The sequence below is a fragment of the Pongo abelii genome, chromosome 1, assembly GCF_028885655.2.
Source record: "Pongo abelii isolate AG06213 chromosome 1, NHGRI_mPonAbe1-v2.0_pri, whole genome shotgun sequence".
In the NCBI taxonomy this organism is placed as follows: domain Eukaryota; kingdom Metazoa; phylum Chordata; class Mammalia; order Primates; family Hominidae; genus Pongo; species Pongo abelii.
Genome location: NC_071985.2, coordinates 116,189,875 through 116,205,240, shown reverse-complemented (window position 1 = coordinate 116,205,240; position 15,366 = coordinate 116,189,875). Strand labels below are relative to the sequence as shown.

Sequence of the window (15,366 nt, the reverse complement as noted above, 5' to 3'; positions counted from 1 at the left end):
GTGTCTGCTGGCCTCTCCAGCCATCCTCTCTGCCCAGCACTCCCCCAGCCTTCTAGTTCCTCCAGCATCCCTTGTCTCCATCTACTAAGACTTTACACTAACCCCGTCCTTGGCCTGGAAAGCTCTTTCACCCCTCTTAGCTAGTAACTGCTTTTTTGTCCTTCAGGTTGCTATGAAGTCACAACTTCATCAAAATGCATTCCATGACCTCACCGACAGGTTCAAATTGCATCGTGAGACATGCACTGGCACCATGAACCTATCAGATAAAGTGTCCTGAGGGCTGCAGTCTTGCATTTATTTATTTGATGAACATACATCTACCTCATCAGACAATGAGCTCCATGATGTCATTGTGGAGGGATTTTATCTGTTTCTAGTCACTTTTGCTTCCCCAGTGCCTAGATGCCTAATTCATATTTGTTGAAGTGAAGTGGGATAGGGTAGAGGAGGAGGGAGGAAGAAATTTCCATTGCTTTCTACAGTTAAAATGGAGAGAATCTAAAGAACTTTCCCAAGGACACAGAACTAGTAAGTGACACAGCAGGACACTGAACCCAAGTTTCCAAGGCACGTTTCCTTTCTACCCTATCATAACTTTCTTCTAGGGCCTTGGCAGGCCTCTGTGCTCTATGATAATCACACCCTGAAGATTATTATGACGTTGGAGGCATGCCCGGTCTGGCTCCAGACAAGGTGGTGCAATATCATGGAGCTGCAGCAGTGTCACTTAGCCACATGTAGGGCAGAATGATACTAGGCATACCCTGACAGATCTCTGGGTGACATAAAGATGACTTCGACTTGGCGCTATCCAGGTGGATTCCTGGGGGCGCCACAACTAGACTTAGCAGGAGTATAAGATTTGGGATAATCGGCCTGCTAGAAGAAGAAAAGCAACCATCTATTGTGCCCTTATCATATGCAAAACTCTTTAATGACACTATTTGGTTGATTCTGACGTAAGACCTTCTAAAGAGATACTATTTCCCCCATTTTACAGATGATGAAACTGAGGTCTGGAGACTGACTTGCCCAGAGTCCCACAACTAGTCAGTAGTCATGGAGGAACTGGCTTTGAAATGCAAATGTGTCCGATTTTGAGCAATTTTTTATTCTGTGATGGAGCGCAGCCTCAAAATAGAACAGAATACTCAACTACCTCATACAGAACGTGAGAAATAACCCAAGAAGTAGAAAGAATGAGAGAGAGCTAGAATGAACGATCATGGCTGGAGGTTTAGTAGAAGGTTGCTGGCCCTGGGAGCAAGGCCCAGGACCCAGGGAAGAAGGGTTGGCTGGAGCCATAGGAAGCAGGGGATGCAGCCAGAACAGCACCACAGCTGACTGAGGCGGGCGCAGAAGAAGCTCAGGCCTGGGCAGGAAAGGACCTCGCTTACTTGTTTAGAACGTTACACAAAATGCAATGCACTGTCAATTCTTGGGTCATCCCCTCCCTCCGCATTCTTTTTAGCAAAAGGAGTTATTATTTCCACTTTCTATGAAAACATTCATTTCTTCAAAATCAGATATCCTAGATCTAGAAGAAAAAAGCAGGTAAAATGAACCAGCTGTACAGTTCAAAGGAAAATGTAATGATGCTCTCCGTCCTTTGTGTTGTGTCTCTGCCTCCTGCTTCTGAGAAAGGGGCAAGAGGGGAGGAAGCACGAGTTCCCCAGGGCAAGAGCGGGGCAGGGGGCAGGGGATGACCCTCAGGAGCAGGCTTCTACTGGGCGGCTTTGGCAATCATTCTGGGCTTCAGTTTCCTTGCTCTTAGAACAGGAGCTGGATCAGACGATCTCTAAGGTCTCTTGTACTTTTGTGCTTCTCCAGCATAAGCCTGGGTGTGGAGGCAGACTGAGATAAGAAGGACAGTGGTGACCAGGGGTCATCTAAGAGATGGTTTAATGGGGTGTCGATAACAGAGTAATTGAATAATAGAAGATTGTGTTTGAAACTTATCTCATCTGCATGAATTTCCACCTTGAGATTTTCTTGCATTGTCAGCCAGAAAAAAAAATTGTAGTTTTGAATAGATTGTGGGTGTCTATAAAAGATATAGAGTTTTGGTGTCAGGCCTAGGTTCACTGAAGTAGATAGCTTCCCCTCACTGAGCACCAGGCATGCATGTGTAGAGTAAGGATAAGAGTACATGGCTCACAAGGCAGCTGTGGAAGGGTCAGATGAGTCTCTGTACAGAGAACACATAGCACAATGCCTGGCCAAATTCCTGGAAATGTCATCTGTCCTCCTTCCCTCAAACCTCTTCTCCTCCTACTGCAGAGGGGAGCACCCAAACTGGAGAATACAGTTAAACAAGTTCAAATTCTTCAAGGATATAGTAAGTGCTCAAATGTGATTTGTCCAGTTCTTTCATATATAATATTCACAACAATCACATGGACCAGGTATTGCTATTCTGTTGTACCGATGAAGAAACTGAAGGTCAGGGTTGTCTTCAGCTCATAAATAGAATGGAGATTTGAAACTCAGTCCAGTCTACTGAATCCAACCCCAAATACTCTTGTCACAGACTGAAAGCTACACATCAGGGGCAGATGCGGTGGCGGAGAATCCACTAGGAGAGGCTTCTGCTTGGGGGTTGCTCCAGAAAGCCCTAGTGGTTTATGCAATCAGACTTGATCCACCCCCATGTTCTTAGGCAGCCCTGGTGCCAGGGCCTTCTCACCCTTCATTCTAGCTGAAATGGAACCAGCATCACTGTCTCCCTATGCAAAGGGATCTCTCAACTTCCTCCTATGGTTTGTCAAGTCTTTTATATCATGACCACTCCAATTCATCAAAGCGTTCATGCTTATTTTGTGCCTCAGTGTTTCACAATGATTTCACTCACCCCTGTTAGGTGAGTGGAGACAGCATTATTTTCCTCATGTTGAGGTTGGGAGCAGGCTCAGAGCAGGCTCAGGGAGCTTCCATCACTTGATGGAGGCCCCACAGCAGGGCCCATGTGGGCAGCCCAGGACCCTGCACTCATGGCGCCTGCCACTGCAGAAGACGCCCTTCACCAGCCACTGGGTCTCAACAGTGTGGCTCCGGCAGGTCTCTCAGTGGGTTTGTGTCACCCAAAGGCTGATGAAGAACAGGGGGTGGGGTGGCAGTGAGAAAGCACTTGGGAATTCAGTGATAACAAGGCCACCCATTCTCTCTCTGTCAGCAACTGATAGTGACAGTTGTAATAGTGACAGGCAGACCTGGATGGAAATCCTGGTTCCACCACTGACTAGCAATGTAACTTTAACCATGTTACTACTACACTTCTATGAGCTTCTGTTTTTTCCATCTGTATAGTGGGACTAATACTACTTACCTATTCCTACTGAAGGGTGAGATGCAGCAGGCAATGCGCTTAGCACAGGGCCGGGAACATAGTAAATGCTCAGTGGTAATAGTGCATAGTCTTCCTTAAACTTGCAGTGACATTTATTTCACCATGATTAGCAGCTGAGGCTGTGGGGTGACATCAGGGTGATGAGTCACTTTATCTGGCTGGGTCTTACATCCGGGGCGATGTTCTGTTGCATCTGCCACCCTCCCCTGCCCCAGCTCAGGGCCCTAACAGTCTAGCAGGGCTGGGACTTTCTGAAAGGCTCCCCTGACCACACCAGTTCCTCAGGAAGCCTCTCAACCCCAGCTTCAGCTCTACTGACATTGCCTTACTTCCCTTTAACCCCTTTTGAGGCCCGGTTTAGAATCTGTATCTCAGCCAGAGATCTTTCTATGCCAGCTTTGTCCACGCTGTTTACTCCTGGATAGTTCTCAGGCCCAGCCATCTACCAACCCAGTGCCTGGAGTCAGGCAGACCTGGATGGAAATCCTGGTTCCACCACTGACTAGCAATGTAACCTTAACCATGTGACTACTCCACTTCTATGAGCTTCTATTTTTCCATCTGTATAGTGGGACTAATACTACTTACCTACTCCTACTGAAGGGTGAGACGCAGCAGGCAATGCGCTTAGCACAGGGCCTGGAACATAGTAAATGCTCAGTGGTAATTCCGGCACTTTGGGAGGCTGAGGTGGTCAGATCACTTGAGTCCAGGAGTTCAAGACCAGCCTGAGCAACATAGCGAGACTCTGTCATAAAAAAAAAAAAAAGAAATTGCTCGATGAATGATTTTGTGTGTGTGTGTGTGTGTGTGTGTGTGTGTTCCTCCTGAGCATTTGACTTTTCTTTGCTGTATTTTTCCACCATATACCAATTACAGACCACATGGCTCACATCATTTCTATCTTCTCAAGCATCCTGGTTTCTTTTCATCCTTTCTTTTGTTTTTGGCTTTCTAGCTTCTATTTTCTGGACTTTTTTTTTTTTTTTTTTTTTTGAGACAGAGTCTCGCTCTGTCATCCAGGCAGGAGTGCAGTGGTGTGATCTCAGCTTACTGCAACCTCTGCCTCCCGGGTTCAAGCAATTCTCCTGCCTCAGCCTCCTGAGTAGCTGGGACTACAGGAGCCTGCCACCACACCCGGCTAATTTTTTGTATTTTTAGTAGAGACGGGGTTTCACAGTGTTACCCAGGATGGTCTCCATCTCCTGACCTCATGATCTGCCTGCCTTGGCCTCCCAAAGTGCTGGGATTACAGGTGTGAGCCACCATGCCCAGCTTCTGGACCATTTTTAATCATACTTTGAAACTTTCATTTACTCTATTAAGTGATTTATGATAGCAAAATGTCAATATTTGTAACATTTTTCTGTCTTACCCAACAGGACAGGTAATGGAAGCTGACAGGCTAGCTGCAAAAATTAATTAAAGCAATGAATTATGTTTTTAAACACAAAAATGGGCAAAAGGTGCAAATAGGCAATTCATAGAACAAGTTCATATGATCAAAAACATATGAAAAGATTTTAGATTAGTAATCAGAGTAAGTTTAAATTTAAGTAGCAATGAGATATTTCTTCTATCAGAATGATCAAGATTTAGAAGGACAAATATCTATTGCTAATGGGAATGCAAGGAAAAGGTTACTTTAATAATTGTTCTTGGATGTTGTCTTAGTTCATTTTCTGTTGCTATAACTAAATACCTGAGACTGGGTAATTTATAAAGAAAAAAATTAATTTCTCATATATTGGAGGCTGGGAAGTCCAAGGTCAAGTGGCCACTTCTGGTAAGGGCTTTCCTGCTGGTGGGAACTCTGTAGAGTCCTGAGGTGGCACAGAGCATCACACAGTGAGGGGGCCCAAGAGAGAGCCAAACAGGCTTTTATAACAGAGCCACTCCTGCAATAACTAACCCACTCCTGTGATAACACATTAACCCATTAATCCATTCATGAGAGCAAAGCTGTCATGACCCAATCACCTCTTAAAGGCTCCACCTCTTAATACTGTTACAGTGGGGATTAAGTTTCAACATGACTTTCATAGGAGACACACATTTAAACCATAGCAGGTATTATAGCCTTTTTGGAAAGCAATCTGGCAATATCTATTTTATAGTTTGGATATGTGCCCTCTCTAAATCTCATGTTGAAATGTAATCCTCAGCATTAGAGGTGAGGCCTGGTGGGAGGTGATTGGATCATGGGGGTGGATTTCTCATAAATGGTTTAGCACCATCCCCTCGGTGCTGTCTTCACGATAGTGAGAGCGTTCTCCCAAAATCTGGTTGTTTAAAAGTGTGTGGCACCCTCCCCCGACTTGCTCCTGCTCTTGCTGGGTGACATGTCTGCTACTGCTTCACCTTCTGCCATGAGTAAAACTCCCTGAGGCCTCCTCAAAAGTAAAAGCTCCCTGAGGACAAGCAGATGCCAGCGCCTTGCTTGTACAGCCCGCAGAACCATGAGCCAATTAAACCTCTTTTCTTTATTAATTACCCAGCCTCAGGTATTTCTTTATAACAAAGCAAGAATAACCTAACACAATCTATTAAAATTGAAGTTTCCAGAAGTAGTGGCCATGTGCCTTTAGTCCCAGCTACTGGGGAGGCTGAGGCAAGGGGATCATTGAGCACAGGAGTTCAAGTCTCCAGTGAGGTATGATTGTGTTTATGAATAGCCACTACACTCCAGCCTATGGGCAACATAGTGAGACCCTGTCTCTGAAAAAAAGAAAATTAAATTAAAAATACATACAGCTTTTGACTTAGCATTTTTATTCATGGGAATCTACCCCATAGGAATACCTAAATGTGTGGCTATATAAACGAGGATGTATAATAAATTATTGTTTTTGGTAGAAAACAAACAAAACCTAGAAGCAAAGCAAACGTTCTTCAAAAGAAGAATGGTTGAATATATTTAGACTTGCCGAGAAATATGCTGCAGCCATTAAAAAATAAATTGGAGGCTGGATGCAGTGGAACATGCCTGTAATTCCAGCACTTTGGAGAGGCTGAGGCAGATGGATCATTTGAGTTCAGGAGTTTAAAACCAGCCTGGGGAACATGGCAAGACCCCATCTCTACTAAAAATACAAAAAAAAAAAAAAAATAGCCAGGCATGGTTGTATGTAATTACTAATTACATAGTAATTATATATTATATATTAAAAAATAGTGATTATATATTAATATAGATTTTCTTCTTACATCTACTCATGCACACTTTTACATTTATGTGTTATATATTAATGTAAAAGTGTATTTATTGTGAGTAGATGTAAGAAGAAAAATTTTAAATTATGTATATATATCTTAAATATTTTTGTTAACCTAAAACATAGAAATATATATTCCTTCACTAAGATTTTGACATAGTCAAAGTCTCTTCATTGAAACTAAGTATATTTTTCAGAGTTCTTCCTTATTCTTTCATACAAAAATCACGCCCTTAATGCATTGTCTACAATTTCTAATTTCAGTTTCTGCAGAGTGGAGCGAGAGCTTAGATACTTGCAAAGCAATTTTAGTACAGAAACCTTATAGATGTGGTACTTTTCCCACTATCTTTTAAGCTGTCTTGCTTGTACCCAATCCACTAATCTAATTTTAGCATCTCTCCTTTATTAAGTCTTTGTAAAACTGTCAGCTTGTTTCTTATAAAAACAATAACTCTTTCTTTTGCATTCACACTTCACCAGCTTACGTGACAATGTTAAAGTATAGCTAATATAATAGATTCTTGGGAACAAACACATCTCATTGTAGGCAACATTCATGTCAGCAGGTAGCCACCATTGTCTGTGGCATCCTAGAAGGCATGAGCATCCTTCTGGCCTGAGCATTCAGTGAGCCACGTAACCTGCTGAGTCAGTTCCTAGTAGCAGCACATGACCAGCAGGTCATGTAACCTGCTGAGTCAGTTCCTAGTAGCAGCACTGAAAATCCTCATGTGCCATGAGTTGATGAGTGGGTAACTAGCCTGTCAGGATATTCCCAGCTCTCTGATTTTACTGTTATCCTATGTTTAAAATATCTAGGGTTGTGTGTGGGCATGGGCTGGGAGGCATGGAGGATTACATCCTCCTTTTTCAAATACATTGTGTAGCATTTTGCTAATGTGGCAAAGTTTGTGATGAGTGGCATGGCTTGGGTAGGGTAGACAGCATACTACAATCCTGTCTTGGGAGCCGCAAGTCAGTGCTGGGACAGGACTATAACCCAGATTCATATCTCCTAGTCACTGCTAGGTGACTGTGGGCATGTCGTCTCAACTCAGTACACCTGTTCTCTTGTCTTCAAAATGGGGTGATGCTATCTCATTCACCAAGATGTTTTGAGACTCAAATAAGATAAACATTTTTTAAAGTATTTGCCACAATGACAGGGCCATCAGAGTTGCTTTCATACCTACACACCCTGTGCACACTTGTAGCAATGGGATGGAGTGAGGGACTCCATCTCTATGACAAGCAGCAAGGTTCCTGGGGAAAAGCCTACTCTTTGGAGGCAGGCAGAGGAGATCTGGATACTGCTTTCACCAGCAGCCCATTGCACATCCTTGGGCAAGTCACTTAATCTCACTGAATTTCAGTTGTGTCACCCAGGAATAATAGTAGGAAAATTCCATGTAGCTTGAGCTATTGTGGTGAGGATTAAATAGAGGTTATGGGACCTAAGGTGTCTGGAACACAGGAGAGGCGGAATAGATTTTATCCTTGTAGGTATGACTCAGTCCACAAACTAAGATCTGAAAAAAAATAATGCCCTCTAGTTTCTGTGACTCAACTTATTTCTGATTCTAAGTTCCAATTTCTCTTGGTTGGTGAAGAATTTAAACCCCACCCCTTCCTGGGGATCCCGCTGCCCTGGCACTGTGGACTATGACTTCACATTATGAAGCAGGGTGGGGATTTGCCCTTGATCTTCAATCTACACAGCTTAAGGCCAGGTGTGCTTTGCCCTGTCTTCCTGTTCTGTATCTCTCTTGCTCCCAGGACATGTTCAAAGCACACAACTATCCCCACAGCTTGAGTTCAGAGGCAGGACACAAATGAGTGCAAGAAAATAGGGAGGAGTAGAGCTTGTGAACTGGAGAGAGATGCCCATCTAAAGGCATATCATTTTTTTTTTTAAGTTTAATACTGTGAGAGCCAAACAAAACATGCCTGTGGGCTGACTGGGCACATGAGCCTCTTCACTGCTCTGTGAATGTGCAGGGCCTGCTCTCACTTCAGGGCCTCTGCTGGGAATCCCCATCCTGGGATCCCATCTGTGACCCCCTGACAGCTCTGCTGGAGGGTCCCTCAGTGAGGTCTTTCCTTGTCCCTTCCTACACTCCCCACCCCCTTCCCTGTTTTATTCTTCTCTATGGCTCTTAGTGCTGTGGTTTCCTTATTTACCCTGGTTAATGTCTATCTCTATCCACTAGAATGCAAGCCCCACATAGGCAGTCAAGAACTATGTGTTGAATGAATGGGTAGATGGATGGATGACTTCATCGTGGAATGAGACACTCACCTTAGGCAGAAATTGCAAGGGCAACATCAAAAACCTCAGTAATCAAGATCAATAATATTTTAATGCAATATTTTTTTAGTCACAGTGCAAAAAATCTGTGATAAACAAACTATCAAATTTTTGAATAAAGGCACATCCAAAAGAAGTTGCAAGTGAGCTAAAGTTAATTTAAAATTCTTTAAAATCATCACTTGTTCAAGAAAAAATTCTCAAACATGACAATGTTCTCAATTGAAAACAAGATAAGAAGTAGACTTTGAAAGTTTTACTAATGAGTGTTCTTCCATCAAAGCCAGGAAAGTAACATTCTAATAAATTCTTGGGCTTTGTTTGTTTGGTATAAGTAAAATAATTTAAACTTAATACAAAGTTTTAATGTACCTACTTTTCAATTTTCCAACTTTTTTATGCTACCTCAATGTTCTGGAAAAAATTAACTGATTAAAATACATCAAGGCCAGGTGTATGGCTCACACCTGTAATCCGAGGCACTTTGGGAGGCCGAGGCGGGAGGATCTCTTGAGCCCAGGATTCAAGGCTAGCCTGGGCAACATAACAAGAACCTGTTTTTATATCTTTTTAAAGTAAAAAAAAAATATTAAAAGGGAAATGCATCAAGACCTGTACCACAGAGGCCCACATTTTTCTTTTGCTCCAGGCTACATGTGGGTTGCCGGGGCAATGGTTCTCAGCAGATGCATGTTGATGAAGTGGTATCATGAGCCATCCCTCCCAAGCAGACCGCTGTAATGTTCACAGCCCAAATTGCTTTAATCTACAGCAGTGAGAGGTGTGGGATTTCAGGAGCCTGCTGAGGGAGACTGCCTCTTTGGGGGTGCTTCTCAGTCATCCCCAAGTCAAGCCATGTGGGCCTACTCCAATGAGAACTAGTTTTTCCTTTCCATGGAGGGATCTTGAAAAAGAAAAAGAATTGTTGAGATCAAGAAGAGGAAAGGCTTGGGGAGACAGGAAGGACTGTACCTCATTTTCTAGGTATCGGATGTCAACACAGGTGGCTTGGGCAATCCACACATTTGTTCACATTGAATTTACTTCTGCCATTATCCACCACTCCTGCTCTGACCCAGAGGTGCCTCCCAAAACGCCCAGTACCACAAGCCCTCACCAGGTGCTGGGCTGCAGCTAGGCTCCAGCTGCATAGCTCAGAAGCCAGTGCCATCTTCCCCAGGCTGGTGCCACTCCATACCAGGAGTGGTTGTTGGGAGGCACCCTGGTGTTGTGGAAAAGCACTGGAGTGAAGACCAGGGTATTGGGGCTCCTGCCACAAACTAGCTCTAAGACCTTGGTCCAATTACCTTCCCTATCACAGTCCAAGTTTTCTTGTCTGTCTGACGAGGCCTCTGAGGACCCATCTAGCTTTAAGAGTCTAGAAGGCAGAGTTCAGCTTAGTATTTGATGTATTTGCTACATGCTCAACGTAAGTGGTTAAAAGCAAATGACCTCTTGAGAGAATACCTAAATTAAGGATAGACTCTTTCTTGGAGCCAACACAAAACAAAACTTGGAGAAGACTTTCGGAGGGCTCCCTACTATATGTGGAAGATTGACTGCACACATTTATCTTCTTACGTTATAGCTTGATGGTTAAGAGGCTTCTGGGGCTACACTGCCTGGGGTTGAATCCTGGCTCTGCCACTTATAACTGACCTGAGGCAAGTCTCTGTCCATTTCTTCATTTGCAAAACAAAGAACTGAGAACAGGGTGATAAGGTGGCTGTCTGCAAGCCAAGAAGAGAGCCCTCACCAGGAACTGAACTGACCAGCACCTTGTTCTTGGACTTTCCAGCCTCTAGAATAATGAGAAGTAAACATCTGTTTAAGACAGACAGCACCATCCAAACAGACTAATACAAATGAAGAGACTGGTTTTAGGAGGAGCAAGGAGAGTGTATCCTGGATTAACAGGAGAGGCAAAGTGCAGTGGTGCTGAGAGAGCTGGGTGTGTAGGTGTGATGGAAGTGTGAGGGAGGTCTCTTCTGAATGCTATTTTTTTCAGAGACTTGAGAAACAAAGTGATCAGTTGAGAGTGAGGACACAGGATTGAAGATCTACGAAGAGAAGTGAGGAGACAGCAACAAAGCAATGTAATGAGGACATTTGAGAAACACTACAAATCTGCCAAACGTTTGAAGTAATTAAAGAGAAACTAATCAGCTTGGTGTTAGATTTTTCTCCAGGCATGTCCATCGGTTTGGGTGCAGAGAGGAAACTGGTAGAGGTAACTATAACCATGGTTGGGACTCGGCAAAATGAGAATGGTCAAGTGAGAGAGGAAAAGAGTGATGGTAAAGGAGTAATTGTAGGCCAGGCGCAGTGGCTCATGCCTGTAATCCCAGCACTTTGGGAGGCCGAGGTGGGCAAATCACCTGAGGTCAGGAGTTCAAGACTAGCCTGGCCAAAATGGTGAAACCCCATCTCTACTGAAAATACAAAAAAAAAATTAGCCAAGCATAGGCCGGGCGCGGTGGCTCACGCTTGTAATCCCAGCACTTTGGGAGGCTGAAGTGGGCAAATCACAAGGTCAGGAGATCGAGACCATCCTGGCTAACACATGAAACCCCGTCTCTACTGAAAAATACAAAAAATTAGCCAGGCGTGGTGGCGGCTGCCTGTAGCTGGGACTACCCAGCTACTTGGGAGGCTGAGGCAGGGTAATGGCGTGAACCCGGGAGGTGGAGCTTGCAGTGAGCCGAGATCGCACCACTGCACTCCAGCCTGGGCGACAGAGCGAGACTCCGACTCAAAAAAAAAAAAAAAAAAAAAATTAGCCAGGCGTGGTGGTGCACACCTGTAATCCCAGCTACTTGGAAGGCTGAACCCAGGAGGTAGAGGTTGCAGTGAGCTGAGATCATGCCACTGCAATCCAGCCTGGGCAACAAGAGTGAAACTCCGTCTTAAAAAAAAAGGAAAAAAGAAAAGAAAAGAAAAAGGAGTAATTGTAAGGATGAACAATGGGAATCTAAGCCAGGTAAGAGGAAGAGTGAGAACTTGAAGGGGTTCAGGGCCAGGGAACAGGTAGCAAGGTCACTGGCTTGTAGGTTCTAGTGGGATTGAAGAATTTTTGGCGCTGGAGCCCTCAAGGGAGTGATGTGGAAGATGCGAAGTAGGGACTAGCGAAGTCAGATGCTTGTTACAGAGACTATGCGAGGATGCTGCAGATATAGGTCAGCAATATGGCTATGGGGTGACTAGCTGAAAAAGGGAGAAGAAAAGACCATGCAAGGGTATTAGCTTTGTAGGTTTTGAAAGCATTCAAAATCTGGAAGAAGTGATGTCAGAGAGAAGACTTTGACATAGTGCTAAAACCTCCAAGGGATAGGGAATAACAAAGATAACTAGAACAAGGGATGTCAGGCGGTGATGATTAGCTGGCATGAGCATCAAAGCCAAGGAAGGAGCACTGATCTGCAGGCAGAAAAGAGCAAGGAGGACATCCACTTTCCCCTAGGCCCTGAATACAAGGGATGCAGGAAAGAACACAGCTACCCCTTGAGAGGCTGTGGGAGGCAGCATCCCCAGAGAGAGCTGGGTTTCGATTAGAACAGCGAAGCAAAGGAGGCATTCACAGAAGAGGACATCAGGGATGTCGCTGCTGATGGATGGGGGCAGAAAGTGGGGCATTACAGAGCTGCATGGGACAGAAGTCTCCAGGGGAGTCATGGGCTTCCTACAGAGCCTGGGATAAAGGGTTTGACAAGATTAGTCTGAGACAGGATAGGAAGCCATGCCACCTGGAGATGGGGGAGCTGGGGAGATGCAGGTCTTCCCAGAAGCACTCTGGGCTCCTTTCCCACTCTTGCTGAGGCCTGTGGGAGCTCAGATGCAGGCTTTTCTAGAGAGAACACATGTAGCCCGAGGGTTTTTGTTTGTTTGTTTTTTGTTGTTTTTTGAGATGGAGTCTCGCTCTGTCCCCCAGGCTGGAGTGCAGTGGCCTGATCTCAGCTCACTGCAAGCTCCGCCTCCCGGGTTCATGCCATTCTCCTGCCTCAGCCTCCTGAGTACCTGGGACTACAGGCACCCGCCACCACACCTGGCTAACTTTTTGTATTTTTAGTAGAGACGGGGTTTCATTGTGTTAGCCAGGATGGTCTCGATCTCCTGACCTCATGATCCGCCCACCTTGACAGGCCCATCTTGGAGTCAAGAAATATTGATTTCTTCCTTCAGGCTGGAGACTGTCATGTGACAGGAATTCCAGGGACAGTGCAGGCACAAGCTAAAGCGTCTATGTATTGACTTAGGTTTACATGGCTGCTGGAGGCAACTGGCACCATCCACCTCCTCAGGAGTGGCTGCCACTCTGTATTTGTTATGACTACGGTTTTCCAGCTATTGTCTGCTGTTGACCTCCCAATGTGACAGCTAACCAATGCAACAAACTAAGGCTAAGTAATGGCAGTGAGAGAAATCTCCCTGCCCCACCTGTGTTATACAACTGCATTGGATGGTAGTGATCTGGTCTTTTCAAAAGCAGCTAGAAGTAAAGACCCATGTGTTCACTTGCCTCCTACCTACAGCAGTGGAACCCAATGAGGGACAGTACTTTTCTCCCTCACTCCATGAATGACCCTACAATGAATTATTTTTCCCCTAAAGCAAGGGAGAAAGAGTATAGATTTTAAAAGGGTATGTGACCCTTATTTTTCTATCTTAGGAAAACAATAGCCAAACCACCTAGTCACTTGTGTACATATTTACATTTATTTACAAAAGTTTCTATGTCATCAGTAAAAACAATTTACTGACAAAAAAGCAAGCACCTAGTCATATAATAAGTTGATGGCAGTCGAAACTAATGCTTGTTCTTTGTTAGTGGGTATTTCTTCTTAAAGCAGCTGCTTCAAGTTACGTTTCCAACAGTTGTTCAAAAATTGTAATACTCAAATGAGAAATCAGATGGCTTTTTAGTTTTTAAAATAATTTAATTATGCTGTTGTCTTCATCTTCTGTTACCAATCAATTGGAGCTACAAAAAAAAAATCATATTATTAACTTGTAAAATGCAGTCAATCTGGGCTGCAGACCAGGAGTCTTAATTACCCTCCTATTCTAATGTGAATAGCCCTTTTGTAATAAACTCATCAAAGCCAAGGGAGCTAGGGAGCAGGGATGGAGGAAGAACTGCCTTGAGTGCTCTTGGGATGGTAGTCTGAGTAACACCTGAAGAACAGCCTTCAGGATGCTGCACTCAATAGCAGCCCCAAGGCTCCTCCCGCCGACTCTCTGAGTATAACTGAAAGACTGAACAACAGAGCTGAGACTGTTAGACCCATATGTAAACTGTCACCCATTTGTAACAGCTACTTCCTTCTTTGCTACATGAAACTCCTGGGGATGGTTTTCTTCCCACCTCAAACTTATCTTCCTGTTTAGTCACCTCTGTGGCAATGACAGAACATTCTCTGGCTGTCTTGGAGTAAATCAGCCAAAAAACAAAACGGCATCCTTGAGCAAGCCCTCAAACCGAGTCCATTTCCTGGCCTCCTCCCCCATGGTCTGTGTATTTCCACAGAGCTCAAAATCAGACCAGGCCAGAGCTCCCCAAACATTTGTATCTCATCGGTAACAAGAATTCATGAGTAATTAGTGCTGTGGTCACAGGGGTGAGGTAAAGGACAGCAAACTAGAAGTTTCCCTCCTTGGGAGCCTCACAGAACATGAAATGGGTGCTGTGACTTTCTGAGGGGGATAAAGTGGGAAATGTTTGTAAACCAGGTTGGTTTATGATCCAGGTTTGTAAACCAGGATTCTTGTTGGGGCAGCTTTTTGCTGCTCTCTGCTCCCCTGCCCTCTCCCAGCAGTCTCCTCACCCACTACAAGGAATCAAGCCTGCTTCTCCAGTTTGGCTCCTGCCTGAGATCCCACCTGTAAATCTTTCTTCTCGGAGAAATAGGACTCCCTGCTTCCTTTTTAATTTGACTAACTTTATGATCTGTTTTCTAGACACTTACACAAAAAATACCAGGCACTCAGAAATTGCCTACATTGAACTGCCTGGGTGAGAAGTGTGGCGTGGCCATTTCCCGTCAGATGTCTGCTATCTACTCATCTGTCCTCTGTTGTTCCTAACTGGGTTTAGTTCTTCCTGGTCCTGCCCTCGCACAGCTGGGGAAATATCGCATTTGTTCCTGGTTATGCTTGCCCCTTTCTCATCTCCATCTCCACCATATACAGAACCTTTTAACATTTTAATTTAACTTAATTTTTTTGATGCCCAGGCTGGTCTCCTAACTCCTGGGCTCAAGAAATCCTGCAACTAACTTAAGCTTAGGCTCAAGTGATCCTCACACCTCAGCCTCCCAAGTGGCTGAGACTACAGGTGTGTGCTACCATACCCAGCTTCATAACCCTTTAGTAACTGAGCTTAGGGAATTCCCCCTGCTGCCACAATGGGTTCTTTAAATTTAAAAATAATTATTAAATAGGCAGTAAACACACATGATGCAGAATTTGAATAGTAAATAAAAATATACTAAGAA

General features: G+C 44.4%; 1 protein-coding gene across 3 annotated transcripts in view; it reads right to left on the bottom strand.

The window, feature by feature from the left end:
* Positions 1-1,093: 1,093 nt before the first annotated feature.
* The window catches only part of CD58 (CD58 molecule), a 69,054-nt gene continuing 54,781 nt past the window's right edge, over positions 1,094-15,366 (bottom strand). For 2 of the 3 annotated variants that reach the window (XM_002810374.4, XM_009245829.3), the window contains one exon: positions 13,570-13,853. In XM_002810374.4, the coding sequence (XP_002810420.1) occupies positions 13,844-13,853 (10 nt within the window). In that variant the 3' untranslated portion in view covers positions 13,570-13,843. Of the gene's footprint in view, positions 3,469-3,937; positions 4,098-13,569; positions 13,854-15,366 lie in introns of those variants that run through there. The other variant, XM_054529069.2, reaches the window with a different exon arrangement.